This window comes from Patiria miniata, unplaced genomic scaffold, assembly GCF_015706575.1.
Source record: "Patiria miniata isolate m_02_andy unplaced genomic scaffold, ASM1570657v1 HiC_scaffold_5, whole genome shotgun sequence".
NCBI lineage: Eukaryota > Metazoa > Echinodermata > Asteroidea > Valvatida > Asterinidae > Patiria > Patiria miniata.
The window spans coordinates 8,399,430-8,427,012 of record NW_024037072.1 but is presented as its reverse complement, the minus strand read 5'-3'; the positions used below and the strand labels follow the sequence as shown (position 1 = coordinate 8,427,012).

The 27,583-nt window shown below is 38.9% G+C and overlaps 1 protein-coding gene across 6 annotated transcripts; it reads left to right on the top strand.

Annotated features, from left to right (window-relative positions):
- Window positions 1–704: 704 nt before the first annotated feature.
- Window positions 705–26,935, top strand: LOC119740938 (thioredoxin domain-containing protein 3 homolog). Of its 6 annotated transcripts, XM_038216435.1 has the most exons (24): window positions 705–791; window positions 3,543–3,665; window positions 4,181–4,284; window positions 5,172–5,360; window positions 5,789–5,885; window positions 6,794–6,913; window positions 8,745–8,827; window positions 9,324–9,416; window positions 10,448–10,602; window positions 10,821–10,895; window positions 11,234–11,352; window positions 11,648–11,792; window positions 12,182–12,289; window positions 12,812–12,963; window positions 13,642–13,786; window positions 16,074–16,312; window positions 17,535–17,594; window positions 18,027–18,074; window positions 19,039–19,083; window positions 19,614–19,877; window positions 21,882–21,986; window positions 22,325–22,396; window positions 24,692–25,033; window positions 25,751–26,935. In XM_038216435.1, exons 2-24 carry the CDS (start codon window positions 3,575–3,577, stop codon window positions 25,942–25,944), a joined length of 3,045 nt encoding a protein of 1,014 aa, XP_038072363.1. In that variant the 5' UTR covers window positions 705–791; window positions 3,543–3,574; the 3' UTR covers window positions 25,945–26,935. The 6 variants fall into 6 exon arrangements, with proteins under 6 accessions (XP_038072363.1, XP_038072365.1, XP_038072364.1 ...); XM_038216437.1 differs by lacking the exon at window positions 6,794–6,913; XM_038216436.1 differs by lacking the exon at window positions 17,535–17,594.
- Window positions 26,936–27,583: the final 648 nt, after the last annotated feature.

Genomic DNA, 27,583 nt, shown 5'->3' with positions numbered 1-27,583 from the left:
AAGGTCACATTTTGCATACATGCACACTAATAAACTCGCCCTGCATGCTGGAGCCGAATTATTGTTGAGTTGCAAATATAGCGAATTTTGTAAGGAAATCATTAAATAACTATAAACGTCGGTGATTTTTTTCTCGTTTGATGTCTCATTCAAAATTGAATAGGCCTAAATTATATATTGCTTGGAAAATAGCAATTGACAAAAACTAAATCTATTTTTGGGGGCGAAACTCGAAATAGCATCTTATCGGATTGGGGAGTTATAAATTAATTTATTTTGTTTTCTAAATGGTTAAGAGACCCAAAAAGATAAATCAAATATAATTGAACAGAAAGTGAAAGATGGTGCATTAAGTTGTTTTTTTTTGCCTGTGCCTTGAGCACCAACTTGAACTAGATTATTTTTTGCAGTAATTCGACTGTATAAACTTGCAAAGCGCCCTCATGTGAAGAAAGTTTGTCGACGTAGAGTCATCAAAGTCGCAACAGACAGGGGTGCAACATTTAAGAGGGGACGGATAATCTTATACCGCAAATAAAAATAATCATATTCCAATCATCTATAGAAATTTTATTTTGCCTGCATTAATCACTGCACTGATTTAAACAACCATTCGAGGTCGAATTTGGCTGAATATAAAAACTCGATTCTGGGGCGCCCCTCATGTTTGTAATTTTTACCTGGGAACCCAGTGTAACAATCCAAATTGATCACGTGACTCAACTAAGCAACAAACCGTGGTCGTATAAACACATTCTGCTCTGTTTCAGCTCAGATTTAGCCTCTGAAATGTAAGATATTTTGTTCGTTTTAAAAGTAGTCGAAGCTATAACAGGCTCACTTATGAATGAAAAGGTCTTTTAACATTCTTTAGTCAGGCAATTAGGAAAATGTTAGCTTTCTAAGATGTAGTTACGACTTCATATGTTTGCACGATTTTCCGTTTGCACTCCCTGACGTTTTGCAGTTTAGTCCGGTAACAGGTCATCTCGTACCTTGGGCAACTCGTACCTTGGACAACTCGTACCTTCAACTCGACTCATTATACCGAGTCGTACCTTGGACAACTCGTACCTTCGGCAAGTCGTACCTTCAAGTAAGACGACTCGTACCATCACGCGTAAGTCAAGTCGTACCGTCAGTCAGGATAATGATCCGAGGCTGAATAAAGTGGACCGTAACTCATTGAAAGTGGACTGCTTATTAAAATAAAGGCGAATCTCTTTTTGGTATGGGCTCTCTTTCCCCCCAAAAGAGGAATTTATTTAGCGCGAAGCCGGCCGCGGCAGGTTACACGCACTGTGTGCGCGGCATGCACAGGCCCACGCGATCGTTTGCGGTCAACCTACGGTAGCCATCCGTGCAAAGTTACACGGTTCTTGCGCCGCGCTGAACTGTTAATATGGACGGTGTGCACGGTGACATTTTTGATGCAGTCTGCCGTTACATTTAAAGACTTAGGCTCAGGCGCGGTTCTACGGGGGGGGGGGGGGGGGGGGGGGGGGGGGCCCCCCCCCCCCCCAGAAAAAAAATGTTTGTCTAGCCCCCCCAAAAAAAATTCCGTAAAAAAATTGCATTAGCAAAAAGAATGATTGTGATGTACATGCGAACTGTCTCCCCCTAAAGAAGAAATAGCCGTGACAAGGGTGCATTAGTTAATATATTGTGAATGATTTTAGGATTTTATTGGCGCTCCCCATTGAAAATATGGCATGAGCCCTAAAAATAAAAAAAAAAAAGTATATTAAAATTTATTTCACAAGTTGTCTTAGCTACCGAATCAAACGTTGAATATGCACAAGGAATGTACAAGTACATGTAATTCCATACAAAACAGAATGGCAGTGCCGCGCGCGCCGCGCAGGCCGGCCGCTTCCGAGTCATCGGCATCGGTACCGCGCACGACCGACCGCTGCTCGCGCCCTCGGAGGCCAGCCCGGCAGTCAATTTCGTTGCCCTGCCGGCCATGCCTGCGGCAGGCCCAACGCGGAAAATCACGCTGCCTGGCAAAGCCATTAGATCTTGAATGTGGTTCTGTGGGATAAAAATAAAGAATCGTATCGTTTCGGAGTCAAAGAACCACACACTGTGCTTTCACGTACTCTACTTTTTATTCTGATGGTACGAGTCGTCTTAATTAAAGGTACGAGTCGTCCAAGGTACGAGTTGTCCAAGGTACGAGATGTCCAAGGTACGAGTTGTCCAGGGTACGAGTTGTCCAAGGTACGAGTTGCCCAAGGTACGAGTTGACTCGAAAGCTTTAGTCCATGTAAACGTTAGGCCTAATTTACCTGCGATAAACATGATAAACAAGGTGGCCTTGCCAGCCAGGCAGGCTAGGGAGATTCGGAATTTTCCTCGACCTTCGCATGACACGTCGTTTTACAAAACGTCATTGTTGATGTGCTTTATATTTAATCAGTTAAATAATACTATTTGATTATTTTTTATATTAACCAACATTTTTAAACCATTTTGTACATAAACATTTTGTCAATGTTTGTGTGTGGAAACTACAGTGAAGAAGAACAGCAGTAGCCCCTCTGAATTTATATTATTATTAAATATGAAACGTAAAACTTTTTTTTTTTTTACTAAGTTACATTTCCAACTATATTTTTCACATTTTTTCTTTGATTTTGCTCAAGTTCGAGGTCAAATGAATTAGGAAAATCTTGTCAACATAAGCTCTTTTAAGTTTGTAGAAAACTAAATGGGCAGAACAGAAATATCAGACCTGCACCCAATTTCACGAAGCGCTGTGACACATCGTAACTCAAGTTGCGATGCGTAACTCGTTGCAATTTGCAACTAGTCGTACGATCCATTTCACAAAACGTACAATGTGTTGAATGCATAGTAAGTTCCTTGACAATGGTTTAAAATGTGTCTTTTGGTCATCGCAAAATAAGAAGTGTCTTTTCTCATTAAATAAATGAGACTATAATTCAGAGACAATGTATGTGAAGTTGTAAATGGAAAATGCATCGAAGTAAATATAATTAGCATGGAATATTACAGTTGAAATTTTAAAGTGGATAACAGTCCACCATGGGCTTGTTTTCTTTGAAACTGCATCATACATCTGTCATTTTGTTTGACGTTTTAAAAAACTTTTTGAGAGGAGATCTGACGATTCTTTGCTGAATGTCAGATGACTATTTACTGTATGTTGAATAAATACATAACAGTCACCGTATTGTGCTATAAATACACCTATGATGTGTCGTACTTAAAACATGTTTTGTGATAGGAATCGCAGGACACGTCGCAGTGCTGTGATGCATTGCAAGTTAGGATGAGTTTCATGAAATCGGGTGTTGATATAATGTGAAATTAATGTGTAATTTATCATTTTCAATACATAATTTATCATTTTTCCATTAACTACGTGAATAGTTTAGGTGTAAAGATGGTTACCAGATTTAATTAATTTTATTGTAAATTTAGAGTAAAGCATCTCAGTGACGTAATACCCTTACATTCAGAAAAAGTTATCTAGAATCTAATTTACCTATTTTGTAATTTTGTTCTTTTTATAGTTTGAATATCAAGAAGAGACAGTGTTTCCAAGATGCCTGCCAAGAAAGAGGCAGTTGCTCTACAGAGGGCGGTGACTAACCAGGAGCAATGGGATGATCTCATGGTTGGTGAAGGTCTATTTGGTGAGTGAAAAAGAGACTTCTTTTTTTATATTTTTTGGCAGTTTCTGAAAAAAAGCACGACTAGTATGGTCTAATTAAGCTGAACCTGAAAGTCTCAGTTTTAGGACCCTCAAAAGTGATAAAACCCGTGTAAACTGCTGATGATTCTTTAAAAAAAACGGAGAATTTAGGTATGCTAGCAACCCCCAGCTCCTGGTCTGGTGTCTTTGTGCCATTCTCACCCATTGTGAACAATGTATCTATGCAAGAGCTTGCCCTGAGTCATGTGGTTAGCAACAGTGTCTTTGGTCTGGAGAATTCAAAGTTCAAATGTGCCAAGCATTCTGAGCAAGTCAATGTACCAGACGTTTTTCAAACTTAAATCCCAAAGGGTATAGGTCACTCGCAAAGGGCTTATTGAATACAAAATGGAAGACATAATGTAGGAATGAATTTTAAGTCCTATTTATTTCAGCCATAGCCTATTGTACTCATGGAATTAAAATGTGACTGTTTTTGTGTTGTTTTCATGGCAGTTATTGACGTGTACCAGCGATGGTGTGGTCCCTGCACTGCCGTCGTCAGCCTCTTCAAACGCCTGAAGAATGAAATTGGAGATGACTTGCTCAAGTTTGTTATTGTAAGATCAAATGGTTTAGATCCACAGTGCTCATAAAAAACCCAAAATCTTTTGAAATGTCTCTCATCCAAGATGAAATCAGTCTTGTAAGTTAAGTGTTGGTGGTACTTTTTCTTTTCAGGTTTATGTTTACATGTTTCCAAAATTGGAGGAGGGGGATAAGAGATGTAGAGTTAGGGGAGACGTTGCAAAAAACCTCCTTTGCTCCTTTCTCACAGATGTTTATTAGATTCAAACCAGCCAGTTGACCCAGACAAGCTTAGTGGTTGAGTTGTAGTTATTTTCCTTAAAGTAGAAGTTGGGTCCAACCCAACATTGTAAGACTTTAAGTATTGCTTTCATGGCCTCAGAGAGCATTGCAATGTCAAATTGAGAGGCAGCGTAGTATTCGAAAAGGACTATACCGAGTGGGGAAAAAAAAAACAGAACGGCATATTTCTGCTAATCTGAGACTCAACCGACGTATACCAATGCGTAGGGAATTGTGTTGAAAAGAAAGATGATACCAAAATTGCCCAATTCGGTCCGGTATTTTTTGTTCTAGAGCCTATTTTCTGAAACAAAGTTGGGAGTCATTTCTTCTTGATGAATTACTAAACCGCGCCCGCGAATTTGACTAAAATTGATAGTTATTGCCCCATGAAAGATGTGTGTTTCACAAAATAGGCTCTGCAGCAAATACTACTGGGCTGAATTGGGAGATCTTGGTATCATATATCTTCTAAAAGATCTTCCATCATTTGTTACAGGTGGTTTGAGTCTCAAGGTAGTGGAAGTATGCCGTTCCGTTATTTTGGGACCACCTGTATGTGTTGGCATGGGCTAAGTGCAACTTGCAATATGATGTCACAAAATTAGGTCTATATGTTTTTACCAACCTGTTTTAGGCCGAAGCTGACAGCATCGAGAATCTGGAGAAGTACCGTGGTCACTGCGAGCCATGCTTTTTGTTCTACGGCAGCGGTCAGCTTGTGGACGTGGTCCGAGGGGCCAATGGACCGGGTCTCAACAAGTCTATCACTTCCCAGCTGGCCGCTGAGCACAGAGTCTTGGAAGAGGGTGCTGAACGCAAAGTGGTGAGTGACGGTTTGCAATTCATAACTACATTGTCAGGCAGAACTACATTATCTGTCGTTGAATCATGGGGAACAGGAATCAACTAATATAGGGATTCGATTCCGTCGAGCAGAGTCACTATTCAAATTGTGAGTTCACTGCTACGTATCATTAAATCTATCGATTATCCCTGACATTTTAGTATTTTGACCTTGTGACATTTTTCTTTTAATGAAATAGTTTTTTGGGCATCTGCAACCCTCTTAATAACCGCTTTTACTTTAGGCTCAGAGATGCTATTTTTCGGGTTTTAACAGGAAGTCCGTTTTTTTTTTTAAAGTCTCACAAAATTCCATTTTTTCTGGCCGTAAAAATAAAACATAAAAGAGAAGAAAAACTGTGGAAATGCGTCGACTTTTACCTCGTTAACGCTCTTTCGTACAAATAGATCAAAGATCCACTGATGGCTGCCATGGAGGCTAAGGAACAGGCAGCGGCCGAGGCGGATGCTGCAGAGCAACGCAAACTGGACGAAGAGGCTCAGAGTAAGACATACATTCTTACCTTAGTTCTCTTCTTGTCTTTTCATTAGGCAAGATAGCCAGGCAGAAAGGATGGACCATTATGATGAAAGGTGTTGCAAATTGAAATGGTTGCAAGTTAAAAATTGGGGCACAGGGTTATCAGTTAAAAAGTTCATGAGTTAGAGACTTCTCCATGTGACTTGTAACCTTTGATGTTGTAGGCATATATACTCATTCTTAATGTATGTGTCTGACTATAAAAGTTTCTTAAATGCCCCTTTCTCAGTGTTCTTTTTGTAAGGCTGTGATCTTTCACCACTTCAGTGACACCTTGTCAGTATCGTTCTTAGTTTATCTGTCTTAGTGTCTCAGTGACACCCTGTTTTTAACATGTACATGTACATATACCAGTACAGTTGGGGTATTAGTTATCGACCTGAGAAAGTAATTCAGTGTAGTTAGTCAACGTTTCAACCTATTTAACCTACAAGCTCATTCATAGAGACCTTTCTTCCCATGTGTTTCATCACCCATAAAGACTTTAGCTCCTACACTCCCTTTTTAGTGTGCCTTTTTATCATATAGCCCCACTCAGTGATCTCACCAGGTTTTTTTTAACTCAGGATAGGGGAAAATTCAAATTGACAAAATCAATGATGGAGCAACTTTTCTGTATAAGAGTGGGAGAAATAAGAATGATTATTATTTTCCATATGACACATGATTTTGCGAAATCGGTGCACATTTTTTTTTCAGTAGGGGGGGAATTCCTCAATTTTCCGCTCTTAAGGATGCCTGGTGAGACCACTGGCCCCACCCTTCCTGATCCTACACCCTTCCTGATCCTATCCCCTCCCCCAATCCTAACCCCTCCCTCTTCCCCACACCCTAACACCTGACTCCTGCACCTCCTACCTTCATCCCTACAGTAGGGGGAATACTCTGTGGGGAGGAGAAATGTGAGGATGTCTCCATTAGGCCAGTCAGTGAGAACACCCTCCAGCTAATGGTTACTGGTGTACAGGGACAGATCAGTAGGGCTAGAACAGGTACAGGTACTGGGCCAAGTTTCACGGTGCCGCTTGGGAATCATGTCTCTGGGTACGTTTGATTAGCTCACCCGGGTCGACTCGGGTAAAGTCAGATCCATCGGTGAGCCACAGAAGCCGTGCTAATCCAATGCTCAAATGCAGGCCATAATGTGATGTCTGTAGCCGTGGCCGTAGTCATTGACAAAACTTTTTGGACTGAGTCTTACTTAGAGATTTACTGCTTTTCCATCAGTCGAAAAAGTACCAACATCTGGCTGGAATTATAGCCTCTATAAGATCAACAAATTATTAAGTTTAGAGTTCAAGTAAAGTTGATCTTTTCTGCTGTCTGGCCGCCACATTCGTCCATTTCTTGCAATGAACAGCACATGTGTGTGACGTACTTCCACCAGTGATTCTGCTCCAAGAGCAGGGTCTGTGGTGGCTGACCCAGGTGAACCCTGAGAATGACGTCAGAGCTAATCGAACGGCATGGGGCTAACCCCAGTTGACCCAGGTGAGCTAATCAAACGCACCCAATAATGGACTCTGTGCATGAACAGCAGAGGGCGCTTTGTTATCATTCGCAGGAGCACCAGTGGGAGGGACGCATCGCGTGTGCACCGAGTTATGCACAAATAACGTGAAATACACACGACTAATTTTATTCTGAATGTGCACCAACTCATTGTAGCGTTGTGCGAGCATCAGGGGCCATCTCCTAATGTCACTCTCAGTGTTCCCTACCTACTTGCTCTTTGTAACTATCAAGGGGGTTCTTGTGTATGGAGCCAACAATTCTTGAAAAGTTTCAGAGGAGATTTCCTCAGAAAAGTCCATGTCAGTCATAAGAAATTCTGGGGAATCTTGGGAGGTAAAACAGTCCAGTAGGCACTGCTATACTGGGCAGAACCATATATCAGTGACCCATATCAGTGAGCGAGATACAATTAGCTTGTTTGGGGAGATTTGTCTGCAACTTTTCTGGGATTGTTATTGAGGTGACTCCTGAACTAAGCCAGAAAAATCTGTGTTAAAACGTCAAAGGTTTATTACAGGTCAGCATCGAATTGTGGCTTATGCACATGCCTGTAAACAAGCATTGTGTGCATGCTTTAGAGCACAATTTCTGTGTTAGCGCAGCACTATGAAATTTGGCCTGGTTTTTAGTTACTGTTGAAATCCAGTTTGTAATTTGATAGGTATTTAGTATTTTTTGTTTCAGGGAAGTTTTTGTTATGTGTTTATTTTTTGGGAGTTTGTTATCTGTGGTTAAACTTCAATCAGGTTTGGTAGATTTCTTAACAAACTTCAATCAGTTTTGGTTTTAGTTTGTTTCTTCACAACTTATTTAAAAAGTTCTTTGTCTTTATTTTATCTTTTTGAAGGAAGCTGTATAGTATAAAATGTTGCTGCTTCACTGTATTCCTTAAAATACCTTTTCAAAAAATGTTGCCTTCCTCTTAAAAAGAAATAACTTTCTTACAGTGCAGAATTTGCATTTGTTACATAAGTGTGTTTTATATTGCTTAACCTATCATCTTGTTGTTTGTGTTAATTCAGTATTCCTTAACTTCCTTTTACATCATGTGTTCCGGTTCTTTTATCTCTGTTGTATTTATTGGTTCCATAAAAACTTTGTTTCGAATTTTTACAGTGTATTTCCAAATGTTGATATTTAAATTAACTTTTTTTGCCAGTGCCGTCATAGACCAGCATACTAATGTAGACTAATACTGCTGCCATCTTTATTTCTCTTCTTGTTGATCCAAACTCAAATACTCTTATCAGTTTTACAAAGACTGTGCCAATTTGCAAAAACAAGTCATTCTGGTCTTTACTTTTACAGAACCTGTGCCCAAGCAAGTTACTGTTGTCTTGGTAAAACCAGACGCTGTCAGAGAAGGAAAGGTGGAAGAAATTATCCAAAAGGTAGAGACACTTTTCTCTCTTTGAAATATTTATGTCTCTTTCTTTCAGTGTATTTCATGGTGAAAGATTTGTTTTCAAAACTTACTTTTTTTATTCCTTCAATCAACGCCCCTTAGAAACTACATGTAGTTTGAAATAATATATCTCAACAAATTTGTCTCAAATTTCAAGGAAAATGCGGAAGTGAAAGACACTTTTCTCAATTGTTAGAAGAACAATACATTGTAAACGAAATCTTCTCTATTTCTTGATACTTTGCACAAGCTCTTCACCCTTAAAGAAAACACAGAGCTGCCAGATTTTGTTTCGTCTGATTGCTGTCCATCGATGGAGCTTAGTAAAGAGTTTGTTATATTGAGCATATTGAACCCTGAATAATTGCGCAATGATGCAAAAAAATTATGAATGGAGAGAAACGTAGATGCATTAACATATCATTAACATTATCATTTATTTTACATTGAGTAGCACTACATTTAAAAAAAAATCTTTCTAGTTGTTAGAAAATGGCCTGGAGGTGTTGGCTCAAGAAGAGAAGACATTATCAGTGGAAGAGGCGAGGGACTTCTACAAGGAACACGAAGAAGAGGTTTGTCATCTTGAGTTTAGCAATTTCTAGTCATTGACTTTATTGTCAGTACTTTCTTCTTACAACTCATCAGCACTTGTACTACATTATATTACATTGTGTTTATTCCCTGATGAATGTATACAATCAGACAATGCTGGGGCAGTTTGGATAGTACAAGGAGGAACAGGCAGGGTGGTTTGGGGTGACACAGTGACTAATGGGTTCAGAGTAGAGTACATCATTAGCAGCTATTCACAAGATAACTTACCAAATTATTGTTGAAAAGCTGACTGGGTTTAAAGATAGTATTGGTAATAAACTCCCTGTGAAATTATCCCTTTTTGGCATGCTGAAAGATGCGCCAAGTGACGTATTTTTTGGAAATTTTCGTTAGCAGTTGGATTGTAATTGGGTGAATCCCTGAAAGGGTGCGTGTGTGCGTTGACGCAACTCACATGCGTGCGCGCACGCGGTTGCTATTATTCGTTGGTTCTGTGCGTGACATCGCGTAGCTGCAATCGGCTGAATGAGGACATGTCCCAGATGCTGATTTCGGGCTCAATTCAAAATTTATGAATTGAAATCGAGATCCTAGAATATTGTTTTCTCGGAGTATACAGCATTCACAGGGCTTAAACGTAATCAAGTTGGTTGTTAAGCACATTTTTTTATTTTGAGCACTTTTGTTGCTTCAAATGAAAAAAATGCACAACTGACGAAAAATCTACTCTACCTTTAATTTAACTTGGTTGAAGGAAAGTTCCATCTGAGCCCGATATCAAGTCATAGTCCATAATTTGTTTGAATCCATTTTTTCAAGGACATTATCTAAATATTGAATCTACAAATCAAACAAATATACTGCTTGTTTTTCCTTTAAAATTAAGGATATTTTGGTAAATACGGATGTTTTAACTGCATCATGACTGTAGAAACAGCTAAAGTTGAGACATTTTAAAGAGAAAATTTACCTCGTATGCCAGATTCTTTAATGTTTCTGATCCCTGTAAAGCATTGTGATTTAAATTGTCTCTTTTCTCAATTCTCAGGAGCACTTTGATTCACTCGTGCAGTTCATGTCAAGCGGGCCAAGTCACATCCTTGTGTTAACCAAAGGTGACACTGGTGAAGGGGTGGTACATGAAGTACGTGCTCTGATTGGACCAAAGGATGTACAGGTTGCCAAAGAAGAAGCTCCAGAAAGGTTGGGATAAAAACATACATCTTAGCGCTATTAATGTATTTCAATACAGAAGAATAAAGTAATACTTTTAGACAATTTTGCATGTTCTCAGAAAAGCTGCATTGTATGGGACACTGCATGCGCGCACTGAACACATGCTTGTAGACTATTTTGGAGACAGCCATTTTCTGCGCTGGCAACAGGCTCGTGCTTAATTATTTCTTTATGTACAATTGCAGTTTGCGTGCTCTGTACGGAACGGACACAACAATGAATGCTCTTCATGGAGCAGACTCTGGAGAACGTGCAGCAAGGTAATGACACACTGTAGCATCACAGAGCTGTAACACTGTCTATATCATCAATCAGAAACGCATCAGGAACAAATTACTGTAATTGACTCGTGTACATAGCCTTTTGAAGGATTCCTGTACAAACGTTCATTTTTAACATCCCTGTTAACTAGACTATATATTGACCCGATCTCATGACACTCGTGTGTACATGTATGAGGACAACAGACCTGTTGGTTAGGCTTTCAGAGATTTCAATATCTGGGTCATTTGTTTGGTTTTATTATTGTATAGTCTGTTTATATATCGATCAAAAACAATAACGTACAATGTTATTTGTTTCCCCTTGGAATCTGCAGAGAGTTATCATTTTTCTTCCCCAACTTTGCCGTTCCCATCGTGCCTGGTACGGGACCACCTCCCCAAGTCCAGAAAACTCTGGCCCTCATCAGACCAGATGCTCTCAAGGAACACAAAGGTAGGTCAAGGGTCACTTCCAAGTCAAACTCCATAGGAGAGAGTTCAGAACCTAAACCTGTTGAAGTTTGAGCTCAGTGGATATTACACTTTTCGAGATAACCATGCACAACCTAAGATTTGTTTGACAAACTGTCCACGACATAGTGGTCAATGTTCCCACGCATTAAGTTCATAAATACACCAGGGGCCAAAAGTTCTGATTTATGAAGATGATGATCTAATTGATATTTATGTTATCAGTCACTCAACTTTATTTAGAATATAAATAAGATGTGCGGTTTTGTTTGTCTCAGATGCCATCTTTGAGAAGATCAAAGCCTCAGGTTTTGAGGTCTGCCTCCAGAAGGAGATCCAGCTGTCAGCGGAGCAGGCCAAGGAGTTCTACAAACAGCAAGCAGGACAGCCTCACTTTGAGGAGCTCATCAGTCACATGACATCGTGAGTGATTCCACGGTGACATACCTTTGCTCTGCACTGTACCATGTTTGAAACTGAAAGTTCCTGCAGCATCTTTGCCGGGAAGCTTCTTGCAAGTCTCTCTAAAATCAGTCTTGATCCAAGCTCGTTTTGAACCCTGGCAAACACAGTTCAAGCTGTTGCAGCAGAAGATGAATCCAATAGTCTTGAGAATTTTGAATTGACTTGAAAAGAAAAAGTTGCTTGTCTGTACCCTTTGAAATCCTGCGAAAATCTTCTCAAAAACTCGGGGTGGATTTTAAATCCTGCAAAAATCCTCTCAAAAACTCCGGGTCGATTTTGATGCATCTTGGAGATGTTATGATTTATTGATTTCTGTTGTTGTTATTATTTTTTTTTGGCGAATATAGGGGTCCTGTTCTGGCTCTGGGTCTAGCCAAGGAGGAAGCAATCCAGAATTGGAGAAATATGCTGGGACCCAAGGAGGTAGAGGTAGCGAAGCAGGAGGCTCCCGATAGGTGGGTACTGTAAATTATCATACTTCATGTATGTCTGTCACCAAAAGCTTATTTCAGTGGACAATTTCAGTTGGGACAATAGCACACGTGGGAAATTATAAATGGGTCATGACCAAATGTATGGTATAGTTGTAGCTGTGTTTGTTATTGAGTCTCTTTTGTATGCAATTGTGATGCGATCAATCTAAATGAGTCGTTTGTCGGGAACTTTCATTTGGAGATTCAGGCCAAAATAGGGCCACTTCATCACATCACTTCATCACATCTCTAGGTGTTCCGACTTCCATAATTTTTTAACTAAAGATGGTATCAGCATGCTGTTTTCACAGCAGTAAGGCTGAGATTGTGCTCTTTTTAAATCTGTAAAAAAAAGATGACCAGGGCTGACAAAAGAATCATTTAGCTCTCTCAGGATCCCAGTTTTGATTTGAGAGCACAAAAAATGGCACAAAACAAAATTAAAAGGTCCTTTGAAATCAGAACATTGCTCATGGTAACACAGTTTCTCTGTCTTTGTTTTAGTTTGCGTGCTCAGTTCAGCCTTCCTGATGCCACAATCAACTGTGTTCACGGCAGCGATTCGGCAGAGTCAGCCCAGAAAGAACTCAATTACTTCTTCCCGACAGAGCACACGTTAGCCATCATCAAACCTGACGCTGCAGTCGAACACAAAGGTAACAGAAACCAAAGACTGTGTTCTCTTGACGTGACGCAGTGCTACTGTAGTTGGTCAAGTCCATCACAAGTCCAGCTCAAGTTACTCAAAAGTAACAAATGTCCATTCACAAGAAACAAGGGATGAACAGTAACAATATATCTTTTTTTACACCACTAAAACCCCAAACAGGAATGTATAGTGAAAAAAAAATGAAGTAATGGCGGATGGACCACAAACTGAAGGCTGTATAATATAGCGTAGGTGTAGTTTTTCAGATATCACGTGTAAATCCTTTTTTAAGGCAAGATAAGTTTGCGGTAGCACCATGTGAATAAATCTCTATTGTGAGTATGTGTGGTTCTGAAAAGAACCGGAGGGACTCAACATTTCGAACAGTATGCTCTGCCCGTCGTCAGGAGAATGAGGGATTCCAACGATGATGCGATGTTTTAAGGATGGGTGCGGTGAGGCGTGAGAAGGATGCAAACTGGTGAAACTTGAAACCGGTGAAGCTGAGAATCCTTTTTTGTTTGTGGTTTTTGTGGTGAACACTTTCTTAAATTAAATAAAACTTATGAAAAAAACTTTTTTCTCTGAATTTTTTTGAAATTTTGTTAGCCCTCCTGATTTATGAGGAAGGGTTGAGAAGTTTGAATTGTGTAGCAATTAAATGTGACTGCTTGATCATGACCAGATGCCATCATTGAGAAGATTCATGAAGCTGGCTTCAACATCGCCTGTCAGAAGAACGTGGAGCTGGACAGGGAGCTAGCCGAGCAACTCTACAAGGAGCACGAAGGCAAAGAGTTCTTTGACAGTCTGCTGGATCACATGACAAGGTGCAGTAGACTCGCTCTTGAAGTATTTTCCTTCACCAGGAAGTTAGTGTTTCGTAGTAAAAGAAAAAAGTGCAAGAGTGGGGCAGTTTTGTTGTTTTGTAGTGAGTTGATAATGGACCTTTCCTGCCTGTCAATCAGTGTTAATTGACCAATTAGATCGCGACTCTTGGTCCACTGTGGCTTGGATTGGTCCAACTCTGTCACAAGCACAGTGAAAAATGTACACAAACAAAAGGTAGGCGGGGCTTATGGGGACATCTTGAATTGTCCATTGGCATTGCAGCTAGAACTTTGCAGTGGAAAGAAGTTCTAGTCATCTAAATTTTGGTCAGCCATGCTAGTTTAATTATCAGAATTCAAAAGTGACATATCTTGCCAACAATTGTGAGCATATTTTCAAACACGTTACGGCTAATGATGAGGGTGATAATAGGTTGAATGTGTTTGGAATTTCAGGTTAGAATTTATCAACAGTCTTTATAAATAACCAAAGTGGACTCAACTGTGTCACCGTCACAATAATCTACATTCTCAGACCTTTCAGTGAAAAACGTTTTTTGAACATATTTTCAGTTTTATTCTCTAAATCTCCACAGGTTCAAAATTCATTTCATCACTCTTTAAAAGTGTTGATCTAGACCAGTGTGGACATATAAGACAGATCTACATTTGACAAAACGCTGCCTGTGAGGCATTTTAACTTTGTTGTGATCTGAGACATCTTTGATGCGTAATTCAGTTGTTTTTTTATTCCTGCATCGGCATTTTCTGATTGCTGTGTCTTATTGACGATAACACTCTGATGCACTGAGGTCCTCATGATGTGATTCATGCGCAAATCACGCAGAAAAAAATAATCATTCTCATAGCATTGCATCGCTGCAAACCATTAGATATGGTCACTACATCAAATACACTTGTGTCAGTTTCTGAAATTTGCAATGCAGCCATTTATGTGTATAATATTATTTTGAGGTGAGAATAACTTGTAATCGCTTTAGAACAGATGTTGCTATAGCCATGTAGATTTGTGTTATTTCTTCCATTTCAAAGTGCTTTTTGTGCCAGTGTTATGGGACTTGAGTCTGGACTCGGACTCAGACAAGCAGGACTCCGACTCAGACTCACAATTTTAGGACTCAAGACTTAAACTGAAAGGACTCAGTTTCAGACTCCGATTCGAATATGGCAGACTCTGCTACAACATTGTCATCTGGAACTTAATCTCTATTTGTCTGTATAGTAGAGCACATCACGATTAGACTTTAAATTTTAATTTGGTGGTGCCTTCTGTCTTTGACATTGGTTTTTATCCAAACTGCATATCCCATGCAAATGCTTTTTCATGTCATTGTGAAGTCCATGAACATTTCATCCAATTCAAAATGCATTCAGCTTCTGCACAATGGGGATTTATACAAAAATATGCAAATTCAGCCAACTGTATACTGGCGGTAATGCTGGTGAAAAAAATTCATGATTTTGTATTGTCAAACTGTATAACAAATTGAGTACTTCATCAATTGATTATTTGATGTGGATTTTAGAAACAGCTTGGTGAGTTTTTTTTCTGCATTGCTAAAAGTGTGAGCAGTCTAAATCATGACGAAACAGACATTGATTTTTAAAAAAAATTGTTATTAGTGTCTTTTGTTTTCAGCGTTGCTTTCATTATTTACATAATTACCATATTCATTTCCTCCGTACGGTGTTTATGCACGGGATGTATCAAGGAGCTAACCCAGATATATTTTGTAATAAGTGAGGGAAAGGTGTGGTTTGGTCAAGTTGGATTTCATCCAACCAAATTATATCATTGCCCAGCTTATAGCATTAGATTAGATCTGACCAGAGATGTCATCCAGTCATTACAAATCAATTCTAATCTTAATCAGTTCAAGTCATGCAGTTGAATGTCAATAACAATTAAGTCATTAAATGCAAGTTATTCACATCACATAAACCATGACAAAGGCATACCTTATTTGTTGTTGCTTGTGGCCTGACGTCCAGCCTAACTTGGGATTGGTTACGGTCAGAAATGTAGTCAATTCCATCATTAAGTTAGTCACAACTCATCACGAGTAACAGAACAAATAACAAAGGAATGCCTTTAATTGTCACAGTTCATGTGAATAGCTTGTGACTAGACTTGACTTGAGACTGGGTGACTTTTGATTGACTTGTAATGACTTTATCACAACTCTTACTACATCCTGCGTACCTACCCCCTCCTCCAACCACCACCCATCACCCTCATGGCTTCTCTCTCCCTACCCATCATCAGTGGCCCCTCAATGATCATGGTGTTATCGCGAGAGGACGCGGTAGAAGGCTGGCGTACCGTCATGGGTCCCACCGACCCAGAGCTAGCTAAGGAGCAGGCCCCGGAGTCCCTACGGGCCCTGCTAGGCAAGGATGTGCTTCAAAACGCCATCCATGGCAGCTCCAATCAGGAGCATGCTAAGGAGAAGATACAGAGGTTCTTCCCGGAGGTTGAGATTGGAACAGACGGTTCCATCGCAGGTGAGCATATTGCATGCTGTGGTTGCAGTAACTGGTGTATACGGTTTGGTGTTTCTTCCAACCCCACTCTCTGATCACGAAGCTCACTGCATGGCCTTCTTGCATGAACCACAAGAGTATGAAGGTTCTTAGTGAAATTAGAAGGCAACTGACGCAAATATTATTAATTTATTTCTTGTAATGAAATAAGATTCCCCAAAAGTGCCCATGGCACTGCAGCTCGCAAGCCTGAAGAAACCTGTAGAGAGTTGAATTTAGAAGTGAGAGGAAAATCTGATAAAAAATATTCTACAAAAAGTCACTAAATCAGGCAGGAACTGAAACTCAATCCAAAAGTAGGCTTTGGCAGAATTCGAACCCAGGCCATAGAGGTGAAAGACAAGGAAAGAACTGTGTCAACTTCACTCCCGAAATTCAAACTCTAATTTTTTGAGTAGGGCAGTGTGAAATTCAAGCATTTCTGTTTTTAAGAATCAAGGCTCAAGTCTGCTTTGATTTATGGTTTGAGCATGAGGGCTATGCAGTGTTCTGTGAGCATTTTGTTGTTAATGCACCAGAAGTAGGATTCATTTAATGAAAACTATTATTGATATAGCACAATGCACTCGAGTATTCATTTCACGTGTTCTCACAATAGTCTGTCACACAATATCCTTAATGTCGTCAACTCTTATGCACTTTGTGTTTATTGAATCAAGTATGATAAACTGTGTAGTGTCTTTCTGTTAAATACTGCTGACTGTACTTATTGCACTCTGACTAACTTAAAAACTTGCAATTCTTGCGTTCTGTGATTTTATTTAAAGGAAGAGTCGACTGAACTCCGTTTTTATATCATAGGAATATTTTTCTTCTGACAGACCAAATAGTGGAAAATTTACAAATCCATCATTTGAAGTTGACACGATATGGTTCGTTTTAGACAGTGATGAGCGGGTACAAACTAAAAGTCCTATCAACATGAACTGGATGTAGTGTGTGATACAGCATTCCACGGTACTGCGTGGGTTGGCTGTAGTTCACCAGTCTAACTTTCAGCACCTCTATCCAGGCCTGGTGGTCTGAAGTTAACAACAGTTTAACGTGGCCTCATCTTGATCACCAATGTCTACTTGCACCCTGTTTATCCCGTTTTACTTGTTCACCTGTTAATATTGGTGTGGTAATTGTGTGTGCTAACCTCACTCCTCACAACCCCTTGTGTGTGTGTGTGTATTGTCAGACATGGATGTGGACATGGCTGACACTGTTCCCGACGATACGACACAAGACCAAGATGAAAGTAAGATGACAAGAAAAACAAAACTCCCATCTCATGTGGCCTTGCTGTTCAGTATGGATTGTTTCATGCGCATGCTGCTTCGAATTTGGAGAAAATTGTTTCTTGTGCTTATTTTCTTGAATGATTTGTGCTCAAAACCGAATCCTCACTTTATCCTTACCGTAGAATCAAAAACTGTTTATTATCACATAATGTTAAAAAATGACAAAAACCTATAGTAGTGAAGGGGGAAAAAAGAAAAAAATTGAAAGAGTAAAATCCAAGCTTAAATTGGATTATTCTGATTTTGGGGATCTGTAGACGTGTTTAAATGTGTGGTTTGTATCCCATTCTGTTGTTGCACCTAATGGACAAATTAAAAGATGATTTAAAAAACAAAAAAAAAATTTCTGAACATCCTTTTTATGGTATAATCTCTTGTTTACTTTGTAGTGAATAAAACTTCCGATGAACAGGAGGATGAGAAAGCTGCAGATGAAGGTATGTTTGCTAGGGATGTTTTTCACAACTCAAAACATTAATTTATGTTAGACCGGGAACATAACACATGGGAACTCTGTACTTGCCATAAGGGCTGTCCCGTATATACTGAATATTCAAATGGCTTTTGCCGGTTCGAAGTTTTGAAGAAAAAAAATATTATGCACATACACACATGACTGTGATGTTATTTTGATCGTAAAGTTGCAGCACTTTGTTATCAGGTGCCGTCTTTTTTGGTCGACGGTAACTTTTTTGTTAAGGACAGCTCATTGTTCCTATCTTTTTAGCAGGTTAAAGCCCTTGACAGTTGTAACATACTTAGGCCTATTGCAGTTTCGAATAATCAAATACTAAGGCCAAAAAAAAAAGGCTCCGGTTTCTGTTATGCGCGCGCGTCGCCGTAGCCATGCGCGTCGGCAAAATGAAAAAGGTTTTTTTTTCAATGAAAGATGATGTCTCAAAACCGCCAAACTCACTGGTTTGACTGGAATCCTGCTGCTGCACAATTTTAACGTGTTTTTAGATTAGGTTATGGTCGAGAATAAGCTTTATGTGGCCTCTCTGGACTCCCATATATTTTCACTAAGTTTAGTCGGGCACCATTTGCAGTCATCAGCCGACATTTGAAGCAAAAAAATCAGGTAAAAAAAAAAAAAAAGGCCGCGTCGCCGCACCACTTTTTGGGCAAGCTCCATACCAGAAACCGGAGACTTTTTTTTGGGCCTAATTTATTCAGAAATAGACAGCCCTTCTGCCCATATAGTAATGCCAGTTTAGCTGTGTATTTGACAGAGCTGTTTTAGTCCTAAAAAATGTTGTCTTCTGATTTGTGACAAATTTTGTGAAGGTCTCAAAACCATTCAAAACAAAATGTCAAAAGTGATGTTCTAAATAATTCTATTAAAATATTGGGATGTAAAGAGAGAAAGAAAGGTAGAGCTTCCATTATTTGTTTTTACAGGTGGTGAAGGACAGGAAGAGGCAGCAGAATCAGCGGCAACAGAGGGTAAGGAATCAAAGGCATTTGATAATGAATCAGGTATCTGGTGTATCTTTACAAAACCTATTTAGGATGAATTGTTTCCATCCAAAGCAGTGGTGGTACGTTTAATACCATATGAAAATTATTTTTCAGTTTTAAGTGATTAATATAACTAATTACTTAAGTAACATCAGTTTTGTTGTGTAACTGCAGAGCCAACAAAAACACAGTATTCATTTGGATCGTAAAAAGTCCATTCTGGAAAAATGTTTGTTAAAGTTCTATGCACTTAAAAATGTCTTAAGTAGTTCTCAGTCTTGGCCTGAGAATTCAAGGTATGGGTTAAGAATTGTACGAAGGCTGCAAATGACAATGCTACCCACTTTGCGACTCCAAACAGTAACAGTTTCTTATTGCTTAGAAGCCACAGTTTCAATTTTGCTAAACAGTAATTGGAACTAAGAAAATGAAAGCAATCTGCGCAAAGTCCTTGTCAAAGTGAATGTGTAACGTCAAGAAGTTTTTTTTAAATTGTAACAAATTTCTGTCTGCAGACACCCCACAGGAAGGTCAAGAACCCCAGGGTGGGGAAGATGAGCAAGCCCCAGGGGAAGGGGAGGGTGAACAAACTGAGGGCGGGGAAACAGATGCACCCCCTGTCCCAGAGGGGGAGGCGGTGGGGGAGGGCGAAAGGGAGGGTGGGGAAGAGAAAGACAGTGCACAGGTTGAAGAGGGTGGTGAAGAAAAACCTTCAGTGGAGGAAAGTAAGGATGAACAAACAGCTGATGAAACAGCCAATCAGGCGGAGGGACAGGAAGGTATCCATGGTGCATGAACACAAAGTTTCATCTTGTCTACTCTTTGTATCAATGTCAAGCTGCTAACCTGTCTTAGCACGTACAGTAGCCATTTTTGTTTTCTCTAAAGTCTACATGTGATTTTTATTGACAAAATATGATATTGAAATCCAGTTTTGCATTTGAACCTTGCAAACTGTTCACAATTCATATGTGTCTTAGTGATGTAGTTTATTTATATGCACAAAATCAGTATACAAAATCAATACCCAAATTCAGTACTGCCAAATGTAGTCTGGTGCCGGAAATACCAAAGGATCACACATGCTTTTACCATTGTAGCTACAAGCAGCAAGACAAAGATGGCTGCAGTATGTGAAGTATCTTGAATAGCATTCAGTATGTCAGTTTTTAACTCTTTAAGCTACTAACAGTTGTTTGCTCATTACATTTTTCCAACAGCGAGAACAGTAATCATCATCAAGCTTATTTTGCATCTCTCATCACTAATTGCTTCCATTCATTTTATCCGTTTAGAGTAAAGCATCTGTACAGCTTCGTATCACATTTGCTATCCAAACGGCTAACTCTGGGAACAAAACTCATGAAAAGGTTTCTTAAACTGACCTATGCCGCAACTTTCTCAAGATTTTTCAAGAAAATGAAATTTTTCAAAACTTTAATATATTGCAAAGCAAAAAGGGTCGTACATGTATAATATTAGGCATTGAAAAAAGTTGGGTATTATGTGTGATAAAGTGAAGGACCTGGAGGTTCTATGAGTGGTCGAATGTTGAAACAACTTTTTATTTCTATGTAATTCTTGACATTTAATTTTCCCAGAGTTGGTCTCGTTCATTGTTAGACATACCGTACTCTCTGTTACAGGCATTGTTACCTATCTTTCTGTCCATAGAAAATTTTCATTGTAGCATTTTCTTCCCTTTTGCAGGTTCCATAAGTGCATTAGATCAAACTATGAGTATATTTTTCTTGCTAGTAGGATATTGCCAGTACTAACACAGTTTTTCTCACTTTTTACTCGTGAAAATTGTTCTTTACTTGAAGAAAAGTTTAATCGTTGCTAGCTGCTTGAAAGTAATGAGTTTGGCAAACTTCTCGGAAGCTTTTGGGGCACTAATATACATGTAGCATGCAAACTAAGAAATAGCTTTAAAAAAAAGACAAAAAGACAAAAAAGATAAAAGGGACTCGGAAAAGGAGTTGCCCCATCATCGACAAACTCTGCCAGTGAATCAGTTTCTTTTATAGCTTTAACCGAAGATCTATATCAGTAGCAATTCCCACGGAACAAAAAAACCTTCAGGTCAAAATATGCTTTTTTACATGCTACTTTCTTTTATTCAAATTGACACAAAAATTGATATGTGAACTTTGCAGTAATTGGTCCTTTGTAGAGGTCGTTGAGCTATTTAAGCATTGTCAGCAGCAAGAAACTGTATTTCTAAACCAATGTGTGCATTTTAATTTCTCTGTTTGCCTGAGTTTCTAATATTTGCTTTGCATGAAGCAAAACTGCAAAATCATGTCTGCGTTTTTTTAACAGAGCTGTTCTAGTTTTAATCAATAATCTAGTTCTTAGAAAAATGTACTTAACCTCACAACTTTATAATTAAAATCTGCATAATCACTTTAACATATAGTTCAAATTCATATATTGGTTTCATTTTTCATGTCAAGTCCTCTTCGTGTTTTTTATCTATGTTTCTGAAGAAAGTGAAACCATTGTCCCCAAATTTGTTTCTTCCAAATCGCCCATTTTTAGCCATGGTACAATGTGGACATGTTTCGGACAATATAATGCAAATTATAAACAGCCATTCCTTTCACATAAAGTAATCAGCCATTTTGTGACATATATGCCAGACATTGCGTCATAGAAAAACTTTTGATTATAAGCAAATTATTATTTATTCCAGCATTCCTCTCATTCCACAAAACAAAAGTTCAAATTAATTTAATAAATTGCAGAAATAAAGCCAAATGTAATGTCCAATATCACAGCACAACCAACCGAAGAAATCCAGGAAGAAACACCGCCAGATGGTGAACAGACAGAGGCGACAGAACCCACGGCAGATGGGGGTGGGGAACCCCAGACACAGGAGGGTATGTGGGTTGTCAGCATGGGTCAACTGAAAAATAATCGTCAAAATTTAGGAGAACGGAGGTCTTTAGAACTGGACCAAAGATTTATCAGAATTTTAGGAGAGTGTTAAAATTACACTGACTCCAATTGGACAAATCTGCTAATGTTTTCCCTGTCAAAAATCTTGAGATCCCGTAAATTATTTGAGGGGGAAAAAGTTCTTTACTCTTTTTTATTCTTCTTTTGTAACCATTTATTTTTCTTATTATGAAAGAATGTAATTTCGCTTACAATTTTTAGATTTTGGTTTTTTTGGGTTTGACCTGTTGTTTATTAATACTTTACCCAATGTTACTAGAACCAGCAACCGAACCTGTACCAGAGGAGGGTCAACAACAAGAGGAACAGCCTGAGGCTGATCAAGCAGTTGGTGAGACATCACTAGATGGCTCTTCAAATCACCAAACCTACCCCCTTTTCATTCTAATATACATTTCTCTAGCAGTACTAGCGTTAATTAGAGCATGCTAACATTTTTCATTCCCTTTACATTTTATTTTCTTGTACATTAGAACTTTTTTGGGTAGATCAGAAATATGCAGTGAAGGTATACAGTTGAGTCTCTTTAATACAAACTCGTTCGGACCTAGCCAAATTGTTTGTTATATCAGAATTTTGTATTAAGAGGAACATCAGTCCCATTCATTAGCCAAATGCACAGTTGGGACCAAGGCTTTATGTTTGTTATAACCAGAATTTTGTATTAACAGAGTTTGTACTAACGAGAGTCGACTGTATTATATTATAGTATTTGCCATGCAGTTATATTATAGTATGTGGATTTAGTGCAACGCATACTGTTCCACAATGCACCTCTGATGAGCTCCTATACCTTTACTGCATATTTCCAGTCGGAAATCCATTAAAGGTAGAATGGACCATTTGTAATTTTTGCCTCTTTTTTTTCTCGTTTGAAGCAACAAAAGAGCTCAAAATCTAAAGATGGGTTCTTAATGACTAACCTGATGAAATAGCTGTGTGCATGCTGTACATCTCAAGAAAACACAATATTCCGGATCTCGATTTCTTAAGTTGCCAGCCCTCTCATGACAATCCCGAAATCAGCATTCGGGACATGATTCTTGATAACGCAGCCTTGTAATGTGATGTCATACACTGAACCGACGAATAATAGCAACCTTGCAACGCTTGCACCCATTCACGCGTTCGCCCAATTACAAACCAACTACAAAAATTTCCAAAAATGTGTCACTTCACACATCTTTGGAAATGACATTCTTTGTTGTTTTCTTCAAAGTGACAGCATGCCAGAAGGAATTATTTCACAGCGAGTTTAGTGCCATTACTATCTTGAAACCAAGTAAGCATTTTAACAATAATTTGGTCGGCTATTTTGGATAGCTGCAAATGGTCTACTCTACCTTTAAAGAGTCTATTTTATTAATTTCATCCGCAAATTGAGACCTGTCACCACAAAATGACCCAATAGTCAGGTCCCCCCCCCCCCTAAAAAAAACCCCAGAAGTTACCTATCAAACGTTGTACAATATACATTTTATATGATCTGGAATCGATGCATTAACTTAAGATGAAATGCCCAAAGAGATGAGATGAAAAATTCTAATTGCTCATTTATGTGGTGATTGGTCTGTATTGCGTTCATAGGTGGAGGTACATGTAACTCATAGTTATTGCATGTTCTGCTAACAGTTCTTTTTTCTGTCGCAGAAATAGCTGACGAAATTAGAAATTGCATATCTTTCTTCATTCATGCAGAATAGTTGCAAGATATACAGCACCCATAAATTTGTTGTATACATTCCTGTCACTGTCAGTGTTATTCAACACTTCCCATTAGCATAAGTATCTGAATCATTTGTAGATCTTTATTCATTACAACTTAATGGTTGAGGGTAATTTAACTATCTGGTATGCATGCTTTTTTTCCCATTAACGTTCTCATTATTAACATTCTCATTTTTATTACAGAAACTTTAGAAGAAAGTATATCATTGCATGCTGCTGTAATTAACACATTAACAAGACGTTCACCGTAACGTTTCATGGAATCATATGAAGTTTAATATTCCGATCATACTAAATACTTTTCTGTTAAATACCCATTTTCCTTCCAGGTGTTTAGCTTGTGTTGGTAAGTCATTTGGAACCAGTGGAAAGTTTCACTGGTAATCCTCAAAATAATCATTTCTAGTTGTCCATGTAGCAAGGAACATTTGAAAACTTTGCGTCCAGAGATCCTTTGTGTTGGGAGATGGGATGTTAATAACATTACTGACAATTTTCAGTTATTAATAAAATCAGCAGAATGTAGTCAAGTCCATCACAAGACTAGACTTCTCACAAGACTTGTCACAATTAAGACTAGACTTGTCCAAAGTAAAACACAAGTCCTTTGTGACAAATCCATTCACACGTATGAGGGATAAACAATGAAGGAATGCTTTTGTCAAAGTTCATTTGATAACCATCTGACTAATGACTCGAGACTGGATGGATTGTAATGGATTTCTACTGGCGATGTTTTACGGGAGACTCAACTACAGCCCTGAAAATGGGGCTTGTCCAAACTGCTCAAGTGTGTCTTAAAGAAACTCAGAAAACTTCAGGTTGAAACTTGACTTATTTTAACATGTTGAGTCAATATTTACTACTGCTATTTTGTACTGATTTCCTGGTTTTTCAGGTGAAGCTACTGAAGGGGATAAGACTGAAGAGCCAGCAACAGAACAGGCACCAGCGACAGAAGACGCACCCACCGCGGAAGACACACCTGCTGCGGAGGACACGCCCACTGCGGATGACACACCTGCTGCGGATGATACACCCGCTGCGGATGACACACCCGCTGCGGATGACACACCCGCTGCGGATGACACACCCGCTGCGGATGACACACCCGCTGCGGATGACACACCCGCTGCGGATGACACACCCGCTGCAGATGACACACCCACTGTAGAGGAGCAACAGGCAGCCGAAGAGAAACCGGCCGAGGAGCCATCTGAAGAGGCGCAGCAAGAAGCTGGTTAGTCTTTTGGTGATACCGATTTTTCATGATGGGAAAACATACCAGGGCCTAGATACAAAAGACAATACATGGCTACGTCTTGCAATCATACACATGCCACAATGGAAGCAACAGAAGCCATTCACCATAGACACGTGTGTTACTGCTAGCCATAGCCAAGGTATTTGGATGCAGCCTCGTTGCGATCTTGCATTATTGCAGCTGTACATGTATTAAAGCCCTATTGGTCTTGGATTGAACTTCAGTACACTTCATGTCCATAAAAATTGCCAGTTCTTCAGTTTAAAAAATTCAAATGTCTTAATTGTCTGGAGCTAGCTGTTTTGTTTTCAACTGACAAATTGTTCAAAAAAATTCAAGAAAATTCTGGCTTATTTGACTGGAGTTGTGTTTTTGTTTGTGTGTTTGCAATACAAACTTAATATGATTTTTTGTGCAATACAATTAAAGTAGAGGTTATGACTTGTGAATTTGATCGCATGGTGCTTTTACTTTGTTTTGATGGTAATAGACGTTATTGAAATTGAAAAATTGAACTTGAAATTTGTGTGGTCCAGAAAAGCATTAGTCAGTCTTCATAAGACTGACAATGGCAAACAATTTGAAATGCTGAGCTTACATGGTGCTACTGCAAAATTTCATGATAGATACAATACTACTCTTAACCTTAATTCACTCTCACAATTGTTATTCTTGTAAACACTCGAAACACAGATGAAAAACCAAACGAAGAAGCGGCAGCGGAACAAGAAGCTGCTCCCACAGAGGGAGAACAAAAAGAGGAACAGCCTCCAGAGGGTGGAGATGAACAGAAGGAAGAGCCTGCAGCAGAGGGTGGAGAGGAACAAAAGGAAGAGCCAGCAGCAGAGGGAGGGGAAGAAAAGAAGGAAGAGCCAGCAGAAGCATAATTTCATTTGGGACAAAATAAAAACTTGAGGGACATTGGGATAGTGACTTGAACTATTTTTTGGAGTCAAAAATATTCTAGTCACCTTTCATTCATGACAACTTCCGTCCATAAAATGTTGTCTTTAATTTGAAACAAGTAGAGGGGTTATGTTAGCTCTATTTTCCAAATCTACAACTAGTGTTTCCGATATATAATCACCACATGAGATTGTAGATCACAGGCAGAAGATGAAAGAAGTTGTCCATATTTCCTTGTAAAAATGAGTGGTATTAAAACTTCTGTTTACAGCTATAGTTTGTCTTGAATTTAATATCTACACAACATTGACTGGGCCCAATTCGATGGCTCTGCTAACCACAGAATTCTGCACAGCAGACACCATTTTGTGCTAATAGCAGTATCGGAAAAAAATATGCTCTAATCCTGTAATTGGAATCATTAAGAACGCATGCGCAGAAGTCAAAATTCCTCGCTTACCCATGAAATATGCTTACCATAAGCTACTGCTACAGTAAGCAGGGATTTTTCGCAAATGGTAAGAAGAGCCATAAAATTGGGCCCTGGTTTATCAGATCAGACTCATAACAAATGTGCATTGTACAAATGTTACGTTGATTTGACAATGTTTATTTTGTTTTCTGTTTTCAAATGGAATATGTAAATATTGAACAATTATCTTCTTTTTTTCCTTTTTTTTACCATGTTTACAGGTGCTCTTTTTTTTTTTACATCTTCACAGGTGTTTGAATATAATATACATGTACATGTAACTTCAACACTCAAAACATTTTATAAAAACTTTATAAGATGGGATTTACGCAGGGGAGATGTAAATTTTATAATGGGTTTTTCCTTATTAAATTAACAAGATTTGCTTTTACAAAAGTAATAGTATTACTTGTGAATGACATACTAAAGAAAATGTTCCGTCCACAGAAGTTTGAATTGTGCCTTAATACCTTTTTGTTGCTTGAAAATGTTTAAATATTCATTCATAAATACCTCAGACAGTTTAGCCATTCCTATTGGTCGAGAGCCCGTCACGTGGCCGGTATTAAACGGATGATAAAGACATGGCTAGCTGGTCTTAAACACTTTTCCAGTGTCACAATAAAATGTGGACTCCTAAAAATCCAGTGCCTCTTATCGTTTCATTGGTTGAACGTTCACAATCCTCACGTAGGCATGCGCAACACTACCAGGGAGTGAGAATTTTATGGTTCTAAATTCAAAACGCAACGCGCCAGGTGCGTTCTGCGCGACATCGCATAGAACATGATACGCGCGCGTCAATCTCCATAAAAGGGTTGTTTTCATCTTACTCGCCAGCTGAACACTCCATTATTTTGCAGGAGGGATGATTCAAAAAGTATAAAGTGAATTTGTTGAACAAAATCGGGATGTTTTGAACGAATTATATGATTTTTTTTTAACGAAAAGGTATTTATGAATGGGAATAAATATGTACTCCGTCGGTATTTATCACTCTGTTTAATACCACTTAGAGTCTGGGTGCTGATAATTTCCCTCGCCTCCGGCTCGGGTAATTATCAGCACCCAGACTCTAAGTGGTATTAAACAGAGTGATAAAAACCTCCGGAGCACACATTTATTCCCTTATTAATTAATCCTGATGA

Coding starts and splice junctions, on each gene's coding strand:
- LOC119740938 (XM_038216435.1), top strand. CDS start 3,575: ATGCCTGCCAAGAAAGAGGCAGTTGCTCTACAGAGGGCGGTGACTAAC. Junction 10,603..10,820: donor AAAGAAGAAGCTCCAGAAAG/GTTGGGATAAAA, acceptor GTACAATTGCAG/TTTGCGTGCTCTGTACGGAA. Junction 16,313..17,534: donor AACAGACGGTTCCATCGCAG/GTGAGCATATTG, acceptor GTGTATTGTCAG/ACATGGATGTGGACATGGCT.